Source organism: Euprymna scolopes, chromosome 22, assembly GCF_053919585.1.
Source record: "Euprymna scolopes isolate OS-2025 chromosome 22, ASM5391958v1, whole genome shotgun sequence".
In the NCBI taxonomy this organism is placed as follows: Eukaryota; Metazoa; Mollusca; class Cephalopoda; order Sepiida; family Sepiolidae; genus Euprymna; species Euprymna scolopes.
The window spans coordinates 93,043,843-93,067,598 of record NC_136503.1 but is presented as its reverse complement, the minus strand read 5'-3'; the positions used below and the strand labels follow the sequence as shown (position 1 = coordinate 93,067,598).

At 31.9% G+C, this 23,756-nt stretch overlaps 1 protein-coding gene across 2 annotated transcripts in view; it reads left to right on the top strand.

Annotated features, from left to right (window-relative positions):
- Positions 1 to 23,756, top strand: part of LOC145243546 (ribosome-releasing factor 2, mitochondrial-like) — a 110,340-nt gene that overhangs the window by 31,492 nt on the left and 55,092 nt on the right. For both annotated transcript variants that reach the window (XM_080106524.1, XM_080106525.1), the window contains exons 2-5: positions 6,743 to 6,871; positions 10,368 to 10,448; positions 16,183 to 16,985; positions 22,308 to 22,726. In XM_080106524.1, coding sequence (XP_079962650.1) covers positions 6,743 to 6,871; positions 10,368 to 10,448; positions 16,183 to 16,985; positions 22,308 to 22,726 — 1,432 coding nt within the window. The remainder of the gene's footprint in view (positions 1 to 6,742; positions 6,872 to 10,367; positions 10,449 to 16,182; positions 16,986 to 22,307; positions 22,727 to 23,756) is intronic.

Genomic DNA, 23,756 nt, shown 5'->3' with positions numbered 1-23,756 from the left:
TGAAGATTTTAAACTGCCCTGAATGGCAGTATCATTATCGGTTAGAATCCCAGTCAGCAGAGCTTCTTCAGCTGGTTTTGTATCTTGTATATATCTTTTGAAATTTATAACTATGTGAAAAAAGTATTTAGAGTCTTAATTTTTTTTTTTTTTTTAGTAAACCTAGCAAAGATCAAAGTATTTACAATTTTTTTTTTTTTTTTAATGAAAAATAAAATCGAAAAAAAAATCAAACTTTTAAATTTTAGTCAAAATTTTTTTTTTAAATCTAATAAAAATATAAAATGTAACTTATCCGACAAAAATAAATCACCAATAAGTGCTTCAAGGAGTCCTCAACGAGAATTCAATTGAACAAATAAGCCAGAGTTCATAAATTTGGAAGTTAAACCAATATTTTCAAAGCCCGATTTAAAAAATGCACCGAAAATTTAAACAAATCAACATGGAACGAGTTGCCATCAGCAGCAGTATCTAGATTTAGATGGAAAGCCTTAAAGTAAATAAAAACATTTTTTTTTTTTTTTTTTTTTTTTTTTTTACCTAGCTTGTGGTGGGGGGGGGAGAATGGAATAATTTTTTCATTAAGAGCCCCCTTAGAAGAAAAAAAAAACAGAACTCCTGACTCTCAATTTATGACACTCCCTTACTTCAATGCATTACTCACTTTCACTTCTCTCCTTACTACAAATCTGGTAACAGATAAAATAACAGTGATGAGTGAAGAGGAAAACATGCCCTCTTTCTTCTAAATGTTTTTCCTCTTTTTCCTTCTTTTTTAGGTTAAAACTATTGTCTTAAACCACACTTCCACTTAATCAGTGTATTTGGAAGGGGAGGAATATTGTCTTTGATCTGCTTTGCTATACTTTTATAACATTTTTTTAAAAAATATTTCAAAATAAGATGATGAATATTTTTTAGTTTTCTTTTTTTTTTTATATGAATGCAGAAACTGATTTTGAAATGTTTTCTTAGGTCTCAAAAAAATTACAAATATTTATAAAGAATAAAATTGAAAAAATAACAGGGTCGTTGTTTTATTTATTATAATATTTATATGCCACAAGTTTTTAAATATATTATTGAAAAAAAGAAAAGAAAAAAAAATGATTAATTTTACATGGAAAATGATTTCACTAAAAACACAGAATTCCATTTCAAATCTACAATTCCGCGATTCCGTCCACGATTCCGTGATCACGGAAAATTGGAGTCCCTATATTCAAGCACCAGTTGAACCTTTTGTTTGTTCTGCTGTATGATGATTTCTCTTCTGGCTAAGGAACTAACCACTCATTATCAATCCAAGCTTGTAGTTCTTTATTATATTTTGTACAAGCTTTTGTAGGGATTTTATTCTCTGGTACTCTTGTGCATAATTTTTCTGATAGCCGATCACTTCCATGATGCTGTCCAGAATTTTGTGCGTTGTTCAAACTCCATATAGAAGTCAGGCTGTTCCAGCTTCATTGTCACATCCAAAGCCACCACCACCCCTAAATTTTTTTATGACCTCCATCGCCAGAAGGAGGTCGAATTCCAATACCTTGCTGTTTACCACCAGTACATTTTTCTTCAGATGATTTCTGTTGGTCACTGTTAAAGTTATGCTGCCAACACTGTAGCTTAGAAAGCATTTCTCTCCTGCCATCAGAACTGCGGTACTTTTCTGTACTTTGAGTTGGCATAAACCCACTCACAACAGATGAACAGCCAGAATCCACCAACACTATCCAATCAAGCCATTGATATTTACTTTTATTACGAGAATACTTCTGATTTATGTGGGAAGAGAGTAGTTCTAGCCTCTCTATTCTTGCCTCATTTCCTAGACACCTCAATGAAACATGTCCTTGTTGCTGGCACTCAGAGCACTCTTCTTACTTTACTCCCAGGCTGCTGGCAGTCTCTGGCAAAGTAATTGGAACCTCAGCACTGTGACCGTGTCGTGCTAGTCGGGGGTTGAAGGTGGGTTCACAGGCACACAAAGAAAAACTCTATATGGCCCAGTCACCGCAGCATCAGAGTTCTCCACCTCTACCTCTTTTGTCATGAAAGCTCAAGCACTAGCAAAAATCTGTTCAAGGGTCATGTGCTCAATCCTTGAGGACCCATGCAATTCTTGTTTAACTGAATTGAGAAGTCCTGACACAAAAACACAACTGAGCCATCAATCAGAAGGGTTTCCTTTGATTAGATATGCCAAGTTCTGTAGGTCACCCGCATATTCGTCTATAGTTCCCTTCCTCAGGGCACAAACAAGAGCAAGAAGTAACGTTAGTAAAAATTAGTGTTCTCAATGATGCTGGGTTAGCAGAGCTGAGAGGGAAAAGAGAATAAAATACCATGATCTTATGTAGTGCATGAAAAGAAACTGGAATCTTAGGAAGATCTCTATTGTTCCAGTAATTATAGGAACAATGATACTCACAAAAAAGAATTTTAAAAACTATCTAGCAAATATATCTGGTAAACCAAGTGCAAGAAAAATTCAAACAATTGCACTTAAAGGGATAGTTAGAATCTTTAAAAGATATCTCGGTTGGAATGTATGAGTGCGTGAATGTCTAGCACCCTGTTGGGTGCCTCATCTCCAACTAAAACAATAAGAAATTTTTTTTAAATTTTAAGAATTTGGCAGGACATATTTGATTTATTTTCCACTTGTCCATGTCTTTTTGAGTTCCTGTTTCTGCTGAGTGAATTCTCTGGAAAAGTTTCTTCTGATTAATGTTTAGCTAACCAGCAGAAACCAGAAGTCCAAAAGATAGGTGCAATGTGAAAATAGCTTGTATTTCCATTAACATTTGTTTAAAATATTATGTTGTGTCATTGTATTTTTAGATACCCTTAAAAAAATGCAGATGTTTTGTTTTTTTTGTTTTTTCAATTTCATGTAAACAGCCTGAAAAATATTTGCAGAAAAGGAATTTAAAAAATAATAAATATTTAAAACATAAGAGTGGGGTCACTTTCCTATGTAAATTTAATGTAAAATGAACACCCACTTCCTGGCGAATTAGCGGTAAAACAAGACATGTAATTGATTAGTGTTGTCCAGGTAATATAAAACAAAAAAGAAATGAAGTTGTGTTTGAACACACCTGCAATTCTTAGATAATTGAGCAAGCAACAAAACACAGTGACATCGTTTTTCCCAGGCAACATGGACTTTAAACAGCTGCTCTATCCAGGATATTGAGCATTGACTCTTTATTATGTGTGACACTATTATTCCGATCTTGGTTTGTGAACAACAATATATACATTACCTAGATACACCATATTTTATTTTTAAAAGTATAAATTTTAGAATTGGGGCGTTTTTTTATACTCATCCATTTTATTGGTTCTGTTTCAAATTTAAAAAAAAACACCAACCTCCAATTTTGTTTTTTCTAAAAAAAATTAAAATTTTCAGGCAGGTTGCTATTTATGTAATTCTGCAATTAAAAACTGAAGATTCTTAGCTGAGAGTTGAACATTATTTGAACAGCTCAAACACAATTTACAAGAATATAAATTTGTTGATTTCTAAATGGGTAATTTTAAATTCTTAATTAAAATCAAATAAGATATTTGTTACATTAAATAAGCATGAACTTATTTGCTCTATAATATAATATATAACCTATTCCTGATACTAGAACTTTTGTTTTTAACATTAAAGATAATATTGACAGTGACCTAAGGTCCCCACAAAACACTCTTGTGCACATGACCCACAAAACAGGAGAAAAAATTTGAACCTGAAGCAGAGAAAAGAAAAAACAAAAACGAATTATACTACTCACAGCGTGGTGCAATTCTTTTTTTTTTTCTCCAGGTTTTCCTTCTCGGCTTGATTCATTGTTATTAGGGGTAGGCTATAGAAACAAAATTTTTCAAATAAATGCCAAAAGTGGCTTATTACCTTCATTTATATTCATTACATTCATTTACATAGATGGGAACAAGTGATTTTTTTTACAAAACGGGTCAAAATTGGAGGGTCGCTGGCCCCAAACGTGATTTGACCGCGTCAACGCGTGAAAATGGCCCAAATTTCGCCCCCGAACACACTTAATCATTTATTGAAAGCCACAGGGTGCATTTTTTTTACTATAAATGCATTTGTATCATTAAATCTAACATTCCCATTGGCTATCCCACAAGTATAGGGCTTTTTAGGGTATCTCAGAGTCCAAAATGGGTCAAAATTACCCCAAAATTAGCCAAAAATGGTCGGAAATCACGGATTTTCCAAAATGCACCTCCCAAGCCACACAGGGTGCAATTTTTGACCATAAATTGCTCTATATCATTAAATCTAACATTCTCACTGGCTATCCCACCTATATAGGGCTTTTCAAGGTATCGTAAGGGTCCAAAATGGGTCAAATTTACCCAAAAATTAGCCAAAAATGAACGAAAATCACGGATAATCCCCAAAATGCAGGTATTATATCTCATCGGGCTCCTATAAACACTCCTGTATGGCTTTTTACAATTGGAAGACTGAAATAACCACCCTGTTATCTTATCCATTTGTATTTAGGGTATTTAGAGATCTTTGGGGGATGTAAAAAGGGTCAAAACAATCCAAAAATGACAAAATTACGCTTTACGGTACATAACATATGAATCATTAGTTCATTCATCAATGATACTTTTTAGAAACATCGTAACTTTACTACATCAACTTCTCAGAAAGTAATTAATTGTAAATTGAACATTGAATGTCAATAAAATGCTGTCCAAGAAGAGTCTGAATTCATATTGTTCTCATAGTTACCCCAAAATTGATGAAAATGGCCCTCGATTCGCTATTTCTCGATTTGTAACCAATATATTGAATAACTTGATAAAAGGTATGAGTAATTAGCAAAGGAATTATTTTGTTATTTCAAGACACAGCTTCACTTCACATTACCAGTTCGCAGATTGTAAGTGACATGTGTTTGGGTGGCGATCTCGGTACATGGGACAGTGCTACGGATTGTACCCGATCTGTTTAATGAGTAGTTCAAATTGTTTGAGGTATCATGCTCTGGCAATTGGTCACTTATATCCTCCACTTCAAATTGATCATCGTCCAAATCCAAACGATTGTGCAGTTCTTGCTCTGCCAGAAACCGTTCATGTTCCATATCGACGTGGAAAGTGTCAATGAGACATTTGCGAGAGAGACTTTTGATCGACAAAGAATCTTCGTTCATGTACATCAAATTCATCAGGATTCACATCTTTTGAAAGTATATTGAGAAGGACATGGTGCTCTCGTTTCCATTTAATCATATTCACACGTCTGGAACCCTTTGCTTTATAGACATCTTTGTCGTAAATTTTTAGTGATCGATCAAGTTTATGTTTTATCCCAGGTATTGTAACATAACGAACATCACTTCCAAAGGCTTTCTGCCACAATTGTAGTAATCGCAAGGAGAACTGGTGAATATGATTTTTCTGTGTTGTGGTACCATATTTGGCAGCATGATGTTGCACAGCTTGAACACATTCAGCCTCAGTTGGAAGAGAATCAAGCAGAAGTCCAATCGTCGTAATTATAATCTTCGTCAATCTGCCCTGCTATACCAGCCATGTTCATTGCATTTTACTAACTGAAAAAGAAAGCAAAGTTCAATCAAATTCACGATTAATGCAATGCAATGTTATCGTGTTTATTTAAAGATGCCATTGCATTGTTACAGAAAGAAAACATTTCCTTATTTGGTAATTTTCCATCTATAACTCAAATTAAGCCCCTCTTTGACAACCTATGTTGATTCTTAGGGACTTTTGGACTCTCTTTGGCTAAATCGGCCATATTTAGCCCCTTTTAAAGGTCCTTATACCCCTCATTAACAGTGCAAAAGTTAGGAGAGTGCCTGCTTCAAGCATTTCCCAACAGTTTCTGCCATGTAGAGGTGTCTTTGGGCCCATGGGAGGTGCATTTTGGAAAATCCGTGATTTCCGACCATTTTTGGCTAATTTTGACCCATTTTGGACTCTGAGATATCCTAAAAAACCCTATACTTGTGGGATAGCCAATGGGAATGTTAGATTTAATGATACAAATGCATTTATAGTCAAAAAATGCACCCTGTGGCTTTCAATAAGTGATTAAGTGTGTTCGGGGGCGAAATTTGGGCCATTTTCACGCGTCGACGCGGTCAAATCACGTTTGGGGCCAGCGACCCTCCAATTTTGACCAGTTTTGAACAAAATCACTTGTTCCCATCTATTTACATATAAATGAAGGTAATAAGCCACTTTTAGCATTTATTTGAAAAATTTTGTTTCTATAGCCTACCCCTATTGTTATATCCTTTCTTTGCAACTGCCTTCTCTCCTATGGTAACCTTTTCTTTTTTTTCTTCATTCTGAACCATTTTTAGTAAAAAGGTCTTATAGCACCAAAATAAACATGTGTAACATTGTGTATGAAAGGTTTTCAAAGAAACAACAAAAGAAATTTGACTGATCATTTTTTGTTTTCTTTTGTTCTTCCCACGTGGTGCATTTTTCTCTCTGCTTTTTTTCCCTTCTCGTCATCTGCTGTGACGTCTCTTCATGTACTGATGCATTTGCATGTGTCATACAGCAGTTGCTATAAGTGCTAGCGGCACTGTTACAAATCGAGTTTTGTCAGTTGTTCCTTTGTTCATTTTATTTTTAAAGTCTTTGCACAATTTTGTTGTAATAGTTGATTGTTTGAAATACTGGCGACTCAACATGTGAATCCTTCTTGTTTTTCTAGGGAATGTTGACAATGGCAGTACCGTGACAGATTATATGGAACAAGAACGAAACCGAGGGATCACTATCACTTCGGCAGCTGTCACTTGTTATTGGAAGAAACATCAAATTAATTTGATTGATACACCAGGTACATCACAAAAGTATTAGTTTCTCATGAAACAAAATTCTTTTATTAATTTCACCAGGAAAACATTTAAGATCAATAGAAAATTTCAGGTCTATTGTTTTGTATGACAAACAACTTGATAATAGCCAGTTTACACACAAGAAGAAATTCAACAGCAAAACAAAAATTAAATTGGTTTATTTTGATATGTAAGCCCACAATGAAATAATATTGAATAGTTCAACACTTGAATTTTCAGATCACAATATGCTGAAAGCTAAAATGAAATAAACTTTTCGTTGCCGAAACAAGTCATGCTAAACTAGAAAGTATGATCTAAAATTGAAAGAAAAATGTAAACTTTTGAAAAATGCCTATGTGATTGTTTTTCAATCTTAGATCTGGAATTAATCTGAAAAACATAGATAATTGCTTCCTAATCTTGACAAAGAAATTGTCCCACAAAAAAATAATGTCTGACTAAGAAGGGAAATTTGTGATTGTTACAAAAACAAAATATGATTGGTCAGTGTCCTACAAGATTGAAAAGTTAAATATTGCAAGAAATGCATCATGGCTGTGTTGAGAAGTTGAATACCAAACCCCCAAAAACATAAGCATATGAACACAATGACAATTTCAGATAAAAATGTTTTCTAACACTACAAAGTTTTGTACGAGGATAATAGAAGAAATGATTGAATGATAGACAACTTCACATCTGAAGAATTTTATTCAATTTAACAAGTGAAATAACAAATGCAATAAGAAATATTAAAATCTTAGAGAGTGGCAATATTCTAAACTTTTGAGCAACAAGTCAAGATGATATATTATCTTTACAAACTGAATGGATTCCTAATCAGTTGAAAGGAGCTCTGATTGTGGTAATCTATAAAAAAAGAAGTATAGTTCAGTAAATCTACTGAGTAACATGAATTTTAAAAAAGTGTCTTTCTCCTCTAGAAGGAAATATTTTCTCTCCAACAACTTGAAAAATTGAATTTGATAAACTGGTTTTTTGATTTCTCAATGCATTTGACAAGAGTAAAATTTGTTAAACTATGGAACAACCCTAATTTGTATATTTTTTAAAATTTTGTATGATCCATGTCAAAGTTTTTCATGCAGTTTTATGAAATTCAATATAAGTTCTTGATTTGAATGTTAAATTTAATGGCTATTTTTAAGCTTTTAAAAATCTTAAATATTTGCGGAAAATTTGTTTATATGCATCAAGTAAAGAATTTTCAAAAAATAAAACTTGAAAAAGAACTTCAATTTTGTAATCCAGTTTTATTCCACCACAGTTTGTATCTAATTTCATAATTTTTCTAATGTATACGATTATCTCTTCTGATGTAATCTGCTATCTACAAATCATGTATATTCTGCTCCACTGTCAACTAAAACAGGTTTTGGGATAATAGTTCAGAATAACAAAAATAAAAATTGAATTTCAACTAAAAGCAATGCTTGAATTTAAGTTTAAAATGAAAAAGTAAGTATCATGGTGCAATTGTGCTTTAAACAGAAATGTTCATTTTGAACACGCCCGTCATATCAAAGAATCTAATTTTAATTTTATGTGTTGGGTTTTTTGGCTTGTGTGATAATAAAACTTCTCAAATGCGCATGTGATGTTAGGTTGTATGAGGTGTTAATCTTGGTCAAAATCGACTGTTCCTTCTTTCATCAGGTTAATTCGCTTATCAATTATCGATACTTATGGAAGATATTCTAATACAAAACCTATCTAAAAACATTGCCATGCATATAAAGTACATTTGTGTGAAATTTCATAAAAATCGTCAGAACCGTTTTCGAGTCCATAAGGAATGAACTCACACAAAGTTCCTTTTATATGATAGATGTGCCCCCCTCCAACCTGTGTAGTAGTAGTAAGCTCTTGCGGCAAACATTGATAAACTGTTTGACAAAATGGTTGCTAGGTGGATGATCCTCCCTGAGGGAACAATGGCAGACATGCAGTTGAAGTGTGGGAACAGCAGAGCCTCAAATCCTGAAAGTTTTGATTTGTGGGGGGGATAGGTAAAGCAGCCACCCCATTAAATCAATGTTTCAATAATTATGGCAAATCTCCAAACTATTTGTTTGGCGATTTTTTTTTTTTTTTTTTTTTTTTTTTATATAACAATTTAGTAATATTGATATTTTGTAAATTTGAAAAAATTAATTTAAAAAAAAAACAAAACTTAACTGGCCTTTGTCCCATCCAAACTTTACAACAAATGCCCTGCTAAATCTTGTTTCCTGGATAGCTAGAAAACTGCCTCTGTGGTACCAGTGTTCAAGAATTCACCCTCCAAATTATTTCTCCATCAGTCTCTTCTCATTCTTTGCTAAAATCTTTAAATTGGCAATCACTTTAGTAAATGCTAAACTTCTAATTATCAGTATGGATTTAGGCAAGCCCATTCTGCTATGGATATCCTAACAACTATCTCTGAATGCATATACCATGCACTGAATAAGGCACGTGTCAATCTGGCATGAAGTTCTTTTCATGAAAATAAATTTGTATGGCATTATTGCACAAATGTTTAATATAATCAGATCCTTCTTAACCAAGAGAAACATCCAGGTCATCCTTGATGGCCATATATCTAAAGAACATGTGTCTTGGATCTTTATTATTCCTGATTTTCATAAATGAATTCTATGATGCAATTGCATCTGTTAGGAATGCATTTGCTAATTACCCCATGACATGTGGGCAAAATGAATACACAAATAGATGCACATAATCCTAACAACGCAAAACTCCTTTTCTTGCAACAATGATGAAACTTTTTATGCACCAACTGCCATGGCTGATAGTACCCTACTTGAAACTCCAACATTCAAACTCCTTGGTATTCACAGGTAACTAATACATAGAAGATACTGCAAAGTTTACTGTAAAGAAGGTGAGTTCTTTCTAGTGTGCTGGAAAATTATCACATCTGCCAGTATCTTTTATTTCTCCAAAGCCACCATTCACCCATGCATGGAGTATTGTTGTCACATCTGGGCTGATGCATCAGCCACTAGACTGTCCTTTTTAAATAAGTTCCAAAAAAGAACCTTTAATCTACGTGATTCGTTCCACACTGTTTACCAAGCTCCTGCCCTTGTCCCATCACAGCAAATTGCATCCTTATGTTTGTTTTACGAGTGCTTATAATAATGTTCCAACCTTTGTGTACCTTCAATGTAAATACCCCCAACCAACTTGTCAATCAGCAATATCACACACCCCCTCACTGTTATAGGTTCCAAGATGTCAGAAAACTCTGTTTCCCTCGCGGTATCAACATGCTAAAATTTAAGTGTCCTGTAAACAAACCTCTCACTTCACAACTATCCACTGAAGAGGCCCTTATAAATTTGGCCCTACTTCTCTGTAGCCCTTATGCTTCAGTAGCAATTTGCCATGTTTCAGGTGAATGTAGGTATAAAAAATTGAAAATGATTTTTTGAAGAAATTTACAGCTATTTCTATTTCTCTGTTTAGGTCATGTTGATTTCACTGTGGAGGTTGAACGAGCCTTGCGTGTTCTTGATGGAGCTGTAGCCGTCTTGGATGCATCAGCTGGTAATAATGATGATCCTTCTAGTTTTGGCTTTTCTTGTCTATCTTCTTGTGATATTTTTCTTTTATAAGATTGCAATCCATTTATTATGCGATGGTGAAATAAAAAAAAAAAATCTTTTTACAAGTTTATTAACTCTAAATGATTTTCCTTTAGCTTTTTCTGATGTAAAACGACATTTGTATCTGATATCTTTGTAGACAACATTTCTGATTGTTCCCTCTGATATAAAATGTTTATTTTTCAATCAATACCAGAGATCTTCTACCAGTGATGTATTTATCTAAATTGCTATAAACATAGCAATTTAGAAATCGAATCTTAATATTCACTGATTCACAATATGTTCCACTTCATTTGTTATGCAATTATAGGGGCTGTCTTATTCTGAAAAATATAATCTATAAAGTCAAATAATATTTTCAATTTCCCCCATATAAAAAGCAAAGATTTAAACATGAGTTAAGAAATCATAGGCAAACGTTCTTTTCAGCTACCATCACTTGTATCAATCATTGCACCATCCTGTTTCTTTTACCTCAATGTGAATGACTGTTTTTATGCAAATTGACCATGTATCTCGTAGCATCTGAAGCCTCCATGCATAGCAAAGATGATCTGATGCGACTTCTGATGGGGGGGGGGGAGTAGCTCTGCTTATTACAGCCTCATCTATGGATATAATAGCAACTTCTGTGCATATAATCATATACAACAAAGTACACTTGATATTAAATAATCCAAAAACGGTTGATATGTCAGAAAACATATAAACCAAACTAAACTATCATCATATACAGTTAAACATTTGTTTTATATCTAAGCCTGTCTTAGACTCACATTACACATCTATCATATCATTCTTATATCATTTCTCTCTACACAACACATATCCTCAACCCTCACTGGCCAGGTTTCACTTCCATACATCATCACACTTCATACACAATGTTTAATAAATCATTTATTGCTATCCATAAATCAGCCGATTTTCAGTGAATCAGCTGGCAATTTTTAATGCCCATAAAAAACATCAAAGCAAAAAGTATTGCTGTAGGTATGTCATCCTACTTTTTTTATGGAGATTGGTTGAAAAAGAGTTCAATAACATTTACCATACCAGTTCAACAACATTGTCATACTGTTGTGATAGTTAAATCATCCTCACAAACAACCAAGACTATAAAGACTTGATTTCTCTTGGAGTTACCTACCAGAAAAGATTATGTTAACTCTCCTCTCCTCATTCCTGGAAGCACATAGAGATTTTGCAAGGACATAAATTACAAAACTACATTGTAGATAATCTAACAAAATCCTACATATGGTCTTACCTTAACATATAAAATATAAACCATAGCTAATTATAGAAATCAGTTGAAATACTTAAAGAATACTACAAAACACTTTTTCTTTACTTATATGGATGTTATTTGATATTTTTTTTCCTATTATGTTCATCTGTGTTTCTCCATTTTTGGCCTATGTTTTCTGCATAATTCAATCATCATTTGAAATATATCTTCATATTTCTTTCAGGATGAATGCAATTTAAAAATGCTATTTCATATTACAGATGAACATATATAGTATCTTCTAAAAAGTACTTGGATGGATGTAATTTTAATATTTTAAACTTGAGAATGACATTTCCAAAAATGTGTAATCATATAAAGGTTCTTGAATCTTAGAGAAACTGTTTTATAGAGAATTATAAACTTAGATATGACAGATCCATCAAATATAGCATCTCCATAAAATAGATGGATACAATTTTAAAATGCCATTTTAAACGTAAGCATGACAGGCAAACATATGACATTTTATGGGTGCATAGGTAAAACAATCTACACCCGTGAAAATCGTACATGAGTTATCTGCCCCTGATATAAGTACCTGGTAGTTATCTGCCCCTTAGGATTATATAAGCATGGAGAAGCAGCCATTTTGGTTTTTGAGTGGCAATGAATATTAGAATAATGTCTTTCACACTTGCATTACAATATAAAATTATAAAGCACGGAATTTTTTAAACATTACGTCAGATATTGAACTTGTTCACTACCAAACCACATTTGATAAAGCAATTTATTGAACTACAGAAGAAAAACATTGAATTCAGGAAAGAATTGCTTCACGGTCATTCTAACATACTATGGGTAAAAAAATCTGAACGGCCCCTGATAGGATTTGATATCGCGGACAGAAAACGATCATTGTTTTTGGACACATGGACCCGATGCTTAGGTATGCAGATTGGAAGATGCAGCCGCTATCCAAAATGAACTACATGAGACATGTACACCAAAAGCAAACAGGTTACTCTTTGAACTGGTAAGGTCAGAAAGGCTTAACTCTGCCACAGAGGAGTACCTCCTATGTGACAGTGAAAGTATTACACAAATTCCACTGCAGGTGAAAGCAATAACATTTTTTATTGAAATTATGGGGTCATGCCAAATTTTGTAAGTATGTCCAAATGACTAAACTTGCTGGAAACAAGTAAACTACTCAGAATACATGGTCACCAGGCAAATGATAGGAAGATTTAGCAGTGTAGAACAACAAATGACAGTACTGGAAGTTGTAGCCTCACTTGACACTTTAGAGCAGAAATTCAGATGATTAGTCTGTTTGGAAGCAACAAACAAATCACCCCCCCCCTACTACAATGCCACAAACCCTCTTGCACTATCCAATATACAAATGTCGAATCAAGAACAGCATTACCAGGGAACCAAGGTCCCATTAACCCCACGATACACCAAAACTTGCAGAAAAACTTCATACCCTAGAGGATCAATGAACAAGAAGAATTGTCCGTCTGGAGTGATGGGGCACATGAAGAAAGTATGCTCTAAACTTGTGGGATCCAAATCAGGCCCTGGAAAATATCAACCAATCACCTCCTGCCTGTTAAATTTAAAAAAAAAAAAAAAGACACCAATATACAGATTTCAGATAAAACATCACCTTGGAAAACTTAATTTAGCCTTCGATTGTGCATCCTGATATCCAGCAAGTACTCTACTGAAAAACACTGATCAAATGATCAACACTGCAGTTAAGACTGCCTTTACATTGATGTACAAAAGTGACCCTAACCTGACAGATTGGGAAAGGATTGCTGCCATGGAAACCATAGCTGAAGAAAGCAGAATCTTAAGAAATCTAAATCAAAATGGCTTCCCTCAGTGACATAACAACCTCTCACTCATAGGTTGGGTTTTCTGGCCTATATGTGAAGAATTATACTGCCTAGAGTTATTATTAAAGGCAACAAAATCCTGACATTGTGACAACTTTGTGCAGAGGTATTGGAATCACTTCATTCTGCACAATAAGGCGTAAATGGTATACTGGCAAATGCAAAACTGATTGTTCTGGCCAGGTCTGGATACTAGTATCAGAGAAACCAGATTCTAGTGCCACACTTGCATCATCTCAACTCTGGAAGCCCTTGATGTTACCAGCAGACCCGAAATTTCCATTTCAACAAGTTGTGGTGGACTTCATTGCTATACTGGCAGGAACTATATGATGTATGCTGATCAATATACTGAATGGGTGGAAGTGGCCCTCATGGCGTTGGAGATGGCCCAAAACCATATGCAACACCTTGAGAACTTGGCTCTGTACCTACGGTTCATCTGAAGAAATCTCTTTGGACAGAGAACCACCATTTTTAATCTCAGAAGCATGACTCCTTTTTTAGGAACTGGGATATATGGAAACATGCCTCATCAGTGTATTATGCTCAAAATAATGATTGCATAGAGTAAACTGTTAGGACAACAAAATATATACTAGCCGATAAAACGGACAGCTACAGATGCTTGTGCCACGATCGAACTGCTTGGGTATTATTATCCCATTGCAATACTCTCATCGAGGACCATGAGATGTTCCCAGCCATAATACCATATGGTTGAGTCATTAAAGACCATCTTCCAGTCTTAAGAGATAAATATCAAGCACGAAAACAATGGAAAGAAATAGGCAAACAAGGGTTGAAAACAAACCAAAAGGCGGAACAAACAATTATATAACTAGTATTGTTGTCCACTGCAGGAATTTCAAGTTTGTGTAAATCAAGAACCAAAATTGGAATTACCTCCATCGATAGATGACGATGGGGAGGGTTGTGATGACACATGATACTTAACAATTGCAAGTGGATGAAAGCAATCAAGTGATACTGTTCAGCCGTCAGTTTCTCCGTAAAACAATCTCAGTTGTGGATGGCCCACATCATGCTACTCTAAGAACCTCAAATCCATCCACAAATTCTTAAACCCTATATAAACAAACCTTTGAGGGAGCAATGGAAATTAAACAGAACAGTAATGTCAAGTTTTCCAGCGAGCCTAATGATGAAACAGAAATTGATACCACAAGGGTAATAGAGAGCAACACATCCGGTCAGTCCCTCACCACTGAGACAACAAGAGCATCAAAAAACTTGTCCTCACAAATGCATGAAAAATTGGACAAGTTCTCTGGTGCACACAAAGATGAACATAACAATTCTTCTGACAAAGGCCAGAGAAATAGTTGGCTGTAATGACTAGAAACAATAACTAAAAGATGATAATATTCTGCAATAAATAAATGAATAACAATTCTTCTTGTAGTTATATGGCAAGGTACATGTATAAGTAGAAGAATTATCTTGTGTTGAAATAGTACCCAGGAGTTCTCTACCTCTTATGATTATATAAGATGAGATGTAGGTAGCCATTTTGGCTTTTGAGTGAAATTCAACAATGAACAGTATAATGTCTTTCATACTTTACAATGGGGATACTTGGATACCATTTAAATTGCTATTTTCTTAAACTTAATCATACAAATCTTAGACACAAGATATTTGGAAGGATACTATTTTAAACTTAAGTATAACCATTTATAAATATGCTTTGATTGATGCAATTTAAAAATAATATATTCAACATGTGTGACAGATCAACAAATATCACATCTTCTAAAGATACATGGATGCAATTTAAAAATGCTATTTAAAACTTGTTAAAATATAAAGATGCTTATAAGGATGCAACTTAAAAAGTATTTTAAATTTAAGCATGGCAGATCCACAAATATAGAATCTTGTGAATATAGTTAGATTTCTCCAATTATAAAATGTTATTTTCAAATTAAGCATGACAGGTCAACAAATATATATTATTATAAAGATATGTATGCAATTTAAAAATACTATTTCTAAGTTAAGCATGTGAGATTCACAAACATATAACTATTTCATACTTCAGCATGACAAGTGAACAAATATTGCATCTTATAAAAATACTTGGATGCAATTTAAAAAACTATTCTATGTATGAAAAAAAAAGTTGCTAAATTCACCTCAAGACTTGCTCACATTTATTTGGATTAAAGTTACATATATCCTCACCCAATCAATGCTAAGAACATTTTTGAATGCTACCACAAAAATTGAATATTTAAAACCATAAAAATAAATGTAATACGGTGGTATGGATTGGGTGCAAAAGGACATAACATTCCTCATTCAATCCAGGGAAATGCTGGGTCTTCCTGATGGTAGGCATGTAAAGGTAGACAAAAAGGAACCATTCAGTATCTTTATGTTCATATATAAGAGTAAACAATTATTACTTTTAAAAAATTTTTTATGAACTTTCTTTACTGAAGAAACAATTGTTTTTCTTTCCATTTTCTTAAACCTGTTTTTTCAAATTTCCTGTTATTCAGGTGTAGAAGCCCAGACGTTAACAGTGTGGCGCCAGGCTGAACGTTATTCCATCCCAAGCATTATTTTTTTTAACAAATTGGACAAGCAAAATGCAAATGTGAAACTTTCTTTAAAATCTGTCCGAGAAAAACTGAAAACTGAACCCTTGCTGCTTTCCATACCTTTTAAAAATGGTGGCACTTTTGAAGGAATTGTTGATGTGATAACTATGCAGAAATTGTGTTGGTTTTCGGATAGTTCCAAAGCCAGCAGGGAATATACCATCCAGCAAATTGACCAGAGTGATGGTGAGCTTTTAAATGATGCACTTATCGAAAGAACTCAACTGATTGGTCAACTGTCTGATCTTGACAACAGAATTGCTGAATATGTACTAAACACAGACAGCATAGATGAAATACCATTATCTGAAATTTATTCAGCCATCCGAAGAGTGACTTTGCTGAAGAAAGCTGTAGCTATTACTTGTGGCAGCTCTTTGAAAAACAAAGGGATACAACATCTTCTGGATGCCATAACTCTCTACTTGCCAAGTCCACTTGACATTAAATACGATTTTATTGACTTCTATAAGGAAAGCTTAGTGTGTTTAGCTTTTAAAATCATTCACGATAAACAAAGAGGGATGCTGACTTTTCTGCGAATCTATAATGGAGAAATAAAGAGTAACACCACACTATACAATGTGAATCAGAAGAAAAATGAAAAAGTCAACAGACTTTTGCAAGTTAATGCTGATGAGTTCAAAGATATATCTCGCATGTCTTCTGGGAATATCGTATGTGTATCAGGATTTAAAGAGGTATACTATGCTTTAATTTATATTTACAAAACTTTTAACAAAATAAACTGGTAACAAAACAAAAGAATTTATAAGACTGGTTTTATAAAATGATATTATTGCTTTAATGGAACCCAGGGTGAAAAAACAAACCAAATTGATTTATGCATGTCACCTAGCTTGCATAAATCCAGTCCATATTTTGTGTTTTAAGGAATACAGAATAGAAATAAGAGACAAAAAAATAAACAGAATTATTTTAATGACATGAAATATAGGAAATAATAAAATGGTCTGTTTTGTTTTTGTGTTACTATTTGTAAAATTTTTTAAATAAATAACTGAAAAATAAAATGACAAATTTAAAATTAAAAAAATTAAAAATAATAAATTAAAAAGAATTTTTAAGTATAAATGACTAATAAAAATATTTTTAAAGTTATAAATGACGAATTAAAAAATTATAAATGACAAAATTACAAATGACCAATAAATTTTAAATTTATAAATGACAAATTACAAAATTTTTTAAATTATAAATGACAAATTAATTTTTTTTTTAATTATAAATAACAAATTCAAAAGATTTTTAAATTTTGAATGACAAATTAAAAAATTTTAATATTGTAAATGACTAAAAAAATTTTTTTTAATTATAAATGACAAATTAATAAATTTTTAATTTATAAATGACAAATTAAAAAAAATTTAAATTACGAATGACAAATTTAAAAACTTTTTAAATTTAAAATGAAAAATTTAAAGTTTTACATTATAAATGACAAATTAAAATTTTTAAAAATTATAAATGACAAATTAAAAAGATTAAATTATAAATGAATTAAAAAAAATTTTTAAATTATGACAAATTAAAAAATTTTTTAAATTATAAATGACAAATTAAAAATTTTTTAATTTATAAATGACAAATTAAAAAAATTTTTAATTTATAAATGACAAATTAAAAAATTTTTTAAATTGTAAATGACAAATTAAAAAAATTATGACAAATTAAAATTTTTTTTTAAATTAAAGATGAAAAATTAAAAAATGTTTAAATTATAAATTACAAATTAAAAAATTTTTTAATTATAAATTACAAATTAAAAACATTTTTAAATTAGAAATGACTAATAAAAATTTTTTAAAATTAGAAATAACAAATTAAAAAAAAAATTTTTAAATTGTAACTAACGGACTAAAGTTTTTTAAAATTATAAATGATAAATTAAACAATGTTTTAAGTTAGAAATGACAAATTAAAAAGAATTTTTAATTATAAATGACAAATTTAAAAAAATTTTAATTATAAATAATAATAAAATTTTTTTAATTATAAATGACAAATGAAATAATTTTTAAATAAATTACAAATTAAAAAAAATTATAATTGACAAATTAAAAAACTTTTTCAATTATAAATGACAAATTAAAAAAAGTATATTATAAATGACTAATAATTTTTTTTTTAATTATAAAATACAAATTAAACAATTTTTTAAATTATAAATGACAAATAAACAATTTTTTAAATTATAAATGACAAATTTAATTTTTTTTAATTTTAAATTATAAATTTTTTTAATTATAAATGATAAATTAAAAAAAAACTCTTAAATTATAAATGACAAATAAAAAAATTTTGAATTATAAATGACAAATTAAAATTTTTTGAAATTGTAAATGACAAATAAAAAATGTTAAAATTATGTTATAATTATAAATATTCTTAATATTCATAAATGTCCTCCCTGATAAAATTGTCTCTGAGATGAGTAATATTTACTGATGAGACTACGCTCTATAGCAAACACGAGGGGAAAACAAATGAACACATATCCAAAGCAATGGCAGAAACCCTAGAGTCTGTAGAGAAATGGGGACAAAAATGGATGATAACATTCAATACTACCAAGACTAAGCTTCTTTCCTTTAATAATATATACATTGAGGGCATTGCCGTAGCTACTGCAAAGAAGGTGGGCTCTCTCTACTGTGCTAGAAAGTTACTTGTGCCTGAGAGTATCATGTACCTCTACAAGGCCATCATTCGTCCATGTATGGAGTATTGTTGTCACAAATTGTGGCTCGTGCATCTGCTACTAGTCTCTCACGCTTAGACAGGGTTCAAAAGAGAGTCGCCAACCTAATAGGTCCTGCACTGTCAGCTAGGCTTCAACCGCTGTCCCATCAATGAAATGTATCTCTCTGCCTGTTTTACAAGTATTTTAATGATAGATGCTCCGATGGACTACACACCTTTGTACCCTCTTGATGTAAATATCCCTGACAAACCCGACAAGCAGTAAAATCTCACCCCTACACAGTAAAGGTCCCCACATGTAAGAAAGTCTTCTACTCTAATAGTTTCTTCCCTAGGACTGCGGAACTTTGGACTTCCAGGTTCCTGCTTTCCTAGGTGTACTGACATGCAGAAGTATCATGTAAATACCAGACACCATAACATTCAGCGTTGGATAAAGTGCACCCTGCTATTTAATTTGACACTCATAGTTTTTAAATCAGTAATAAGTATATTTCTCCTATCTCCATCAAAATAAAACTTATATAACTGGATTCACAATAAAATTTACTTTAAAATGTTTTTTAATATTTTTGTTGTGATTTGCATATTCGAAGAAATCGCTATTTTAATCTGACTATTAACGATGAAACCTGTCAGCATAGCATGCCCGCTGGCGGTAGATCACTTTTTGAAAATAAGCGGTCAGGGTGTGTTCAGTAGTAGCAGAAGTTGTATTCATCGACAACCTTTCTAACTAGTTAGTTAGTTTTAGTTAATTAAAGAAAAGAATTGTCTTTGCTACGGAATTTGAATACAACACCTACATCTTTCCAGTCAAAAGTTAGAATATCTCAAAGTTGACGCTTTGTAGTACAAAGATAAATAAAGGTAGAAACTGTGTTCAAACACTATTTAATAGCGAAAATATTAATTTCCTTTGTTCTAAAATTTGAAAAGAATTGGATAAAAACTTTATGCTAGAGTCGTTAGAAATACTGACAAACGCTTATAAACATGAGAATTTTTGTGTGTCGTCGCACAAACAAAAAAATCTGTAAACACGCGTTCGTCAACTAACTTACGAACAATGTATTCATTTTATTTTTGTTATTATTTAGAAAAAAGTTTTTAATTATCGACAGGAAAAGAATATTTTTAAAAAATAAATTATTTGAAAAAGAATGACTGAGAATGACCATGCTTTTAAAGGAAACAAACCACTTATCCAGTTAAGTAAAAGAATAACTTTTATTGGGTTTGTTTTACAATCCACAGAGGTATGAAAAAGTGGCTAAAAAATAAATGTTACCAAAGACAAGTACGCTTTTACCTACTCGATAAATTTTTGGTGTTCTAAATATTTTTTCTGATCAAAAAACAAGTAGTGTCGAGCGTTACATGAAAACAAGAATAAAATGGCCGCGATGTCTCTTAAAGTTTCGACAATGACTTAAAGATAAAAAATATACAAAATAGTGGTAGAAACTCACCCGATAATTGTCATGGTAACTTGAAGCAGTTAAAAATGAAATTTAATTATCCTAATTAGTTTAATGAACTTGAAAGCATTATAATTGTAATCTCTACAAAATGTCCTTCCATTTGATATTCTACAAGCCATATTTTGTTAATTTCTTTGAATCGTGTAGTAGTGGCCATCTTGGATTTTCTGGTTGCCATCTTGGATTTTTCACGGTGTAATGATGACAAATGATAAAGTCCATCGGAATAACATTTCGCATGATGATAAAGTTTTACCCCCCATTTTTTAAACTGTTTTGTTATGATACTTCTACTGGAAGCAATTAAAATGAAACTTAATTATGCTAATTAGTATAATGTACTTGAAAACATAATTCTGATCTGTACAAAATTTCCTTTAATTTGATATGCTACAAGCCATATTTTGTTAATTTCTTTGAATCACGTCATGGTGGCATTTTGGATTTCCTAGTCACCATCTTGGATTTTTCATGATGATGATAATGTCCATCAGAATAATACTTCCTATGATGATAAAGCTTTACTTACCATTTTTCTTAGCTGTTTTTATGATGTTTCTACTTAAATCTGTTAAAATGTTAAATGAAGTTGAAATTAGGATGCTAATTAGTTTGTAAGTTACCAAGTGAGATGGTTGTAAATAACGCCAACTGAACTTTCATGGTATTATGATAATATGTTCAAAACTTCATCATAATATCTTAAAGATCTGAAGATAGTTTTTTAAAGATGGGTCAGTCTGTAAATTGTGCAAATTTCCTACCATTTTCAGTCACAAGCTTGTATATATTTGAATAGGCAAAATGTCCAGTGAACCACACATTTTTTGATACTTTGAATGGTCATAACTCCAGTTCTAAAGGGACAATTTAAAAACGTAAAGATATTATTTTTGTTTTTTATGCTCTTTTCAATAATGCTTGATTTGAGTTTATTCAATCTAAAGAAAAAAATGGTGTGGTATTGCTAATGTAAACAGACATCTTGCTAAACACCCTTCAAATCATGTCCCAGATAGTAGCCCTCCACATTAATGTAGCATTGTGCCTTGTTTGGGGTGAAAATGCAATAAAAAATGACAAATTTAAAAATTTAAAAAGTTATTAATGACAGATCAAAAAGGCAAATAAAATGTTATTTTAAATTAGGTCTACCTTGTTGACATTGTCTGGGAAGTATTTTGATTTTCTTTTTTTCTTTTTTAATCCTTTCTTTGTTTTGTTTTTTTAATAAAAATACAAAGTTACAATATTGTTTGTTAATTAAATTATTAATTGAACTAAATTGTTTTAAAACTATGAATAAAGTTTAAGATGATTTTGTAACATTTTCTATTTATAAAATAATTGAATGTAGACAGCTTCGAAAGCTTTCCAACTTAGATGAGAATTTGCTAAGAATTTAAAAATTAGTTTAAATAACTTTAAAACTTCAAAAGTTTTAAGGCTTCAAAATTCTTTACAAAAAATTTTCAAATATTAACAAAATATTTAAATGGCTAATTTGTTTCAGGTATTTTGATTTTGTGTCCTATTAAAGCAAGAATACCAATATATACAAAAATTTTGCTGTATAAGATTTGTAAAAAAAAAAAAAAAAAAAACAATTGCTCTTTATGACTTTATCATCATTCCTAAAACTTTTGGATAGTCTAATATGCATATGATTAGTCTAATGAATATCATTATAAACTATGTTCAATTAATACAATAAATGTTTTGTTTTACAATCAGTTGTTTTGGCATCTACTGCCAGAAAAAAGAACTTGAACCTTTAACTTAATGATTTTTATTTTTGTGTTTAAACATTTGCAGACAATTACAGGTGATACTTTGGTTTCATCAGTTCGTGCTGCTGATGCAGCTGAGAGAGCTTACAGAAAAAGTAAATCTATACAAGAAGAAAAAGAAGAAAAATTCATCAGAACAGATGACAAAGACTCCTCAGACTCTCCTGTTTTGGCTGGTTTGCAAGTTCCAACACCTGTATTTTTTTGCTCAGTTGAGGCACCATCACTCTCCTCTCAAAAAAACCTTGATTATGCCTTAGAATGTTTACAGCGTGAAGATCCAAGCCTTTCTGCAAAGCTTAATACCGATACTGGACAGACCATTCTTTGTGGGATGGGTCAGTTACATTTAGAAATTGTGCAGAATAGAATTCACCAAGAATATGGAATAGAGGCACAATTGGGTCCACTCCAAGTAGCTTACAAAGAAACTATTCAGAAAAGGTAAAACAAATTTTCATCATATTTCTTGCATATGTTTTTTTTTAATCTTGTTTATTGTCATTGCCATAGCATTTTGGCTGTTGTATTCTCCAACCAAGTAACCATTCCTGCTGTTATAAATAATAACTTTCTGGGAATTCTGGAGTGAACTGTTTGTTTAGAGATTGTAAAAAAAAAAAGATCTAGAATGTGGCATGAGAGCAATCTGTGGAGCCAATGGAGTAAATAAAGAATTGCCAACTTCCAAACTACACCACTTGAAGAAGGTTGAAGAGTACAGCAGACAAAACGTGAAATTTGCATCTTACATTTACATGATTCCACATCGGAAATAATTGTTCTCGTAAGAGTTTATAAGATTAGTAATCACACAACCTCAGAAATTCTATGGTGAATGTGAAATGAAATTAAGGAATCCTAATTTATCAGCTTACAATAGAGATTATTAAATAAGAAATATCTTTTCTCTTCTAAATATGTGAAGTTATCTTGTTGGATTTTCCTTGTAACACCTTTTAATCTGATAAATCTGTATTTGATTCTGACTAGTAATACCTTTTAATATTTGTAAGATTTTTTTTACATTAAAAATGGTAATTCACTTCAGTTTCTTTCCAAAAATAATTATTTCAGCATGATACTAGACGCAAACATACTACAAATTTCTAGAAAATAAAATAAAATAAAAACTTTTTAAAAACTTATTGTTAAGTCAAGGGAAGATCCAGTTTTCATGCATTCCTCCTAAAATATTTGTACCCGAAAAGATACCCTTGAACTGAGCATCTTGGGGGTGCTTGAATAGCATATGTCAATGCAATTGGATTGGGTTGATTTTTGTTTGACGGGTTGAGGGTACCAGTTGACAGTTTGTCTGGCTGCTGTATTCCGACTAACAGTACAAGAGCCCTAACTCTTTGGTAGCATATATAGTGGCTGCTCTATGATCTGTTGTATAATATTGAGATGGTTGTAGTGCCATGTCAAGCATGGAAAAAGGACCCTGCATGCATATCCGGTGGGTTTTTCT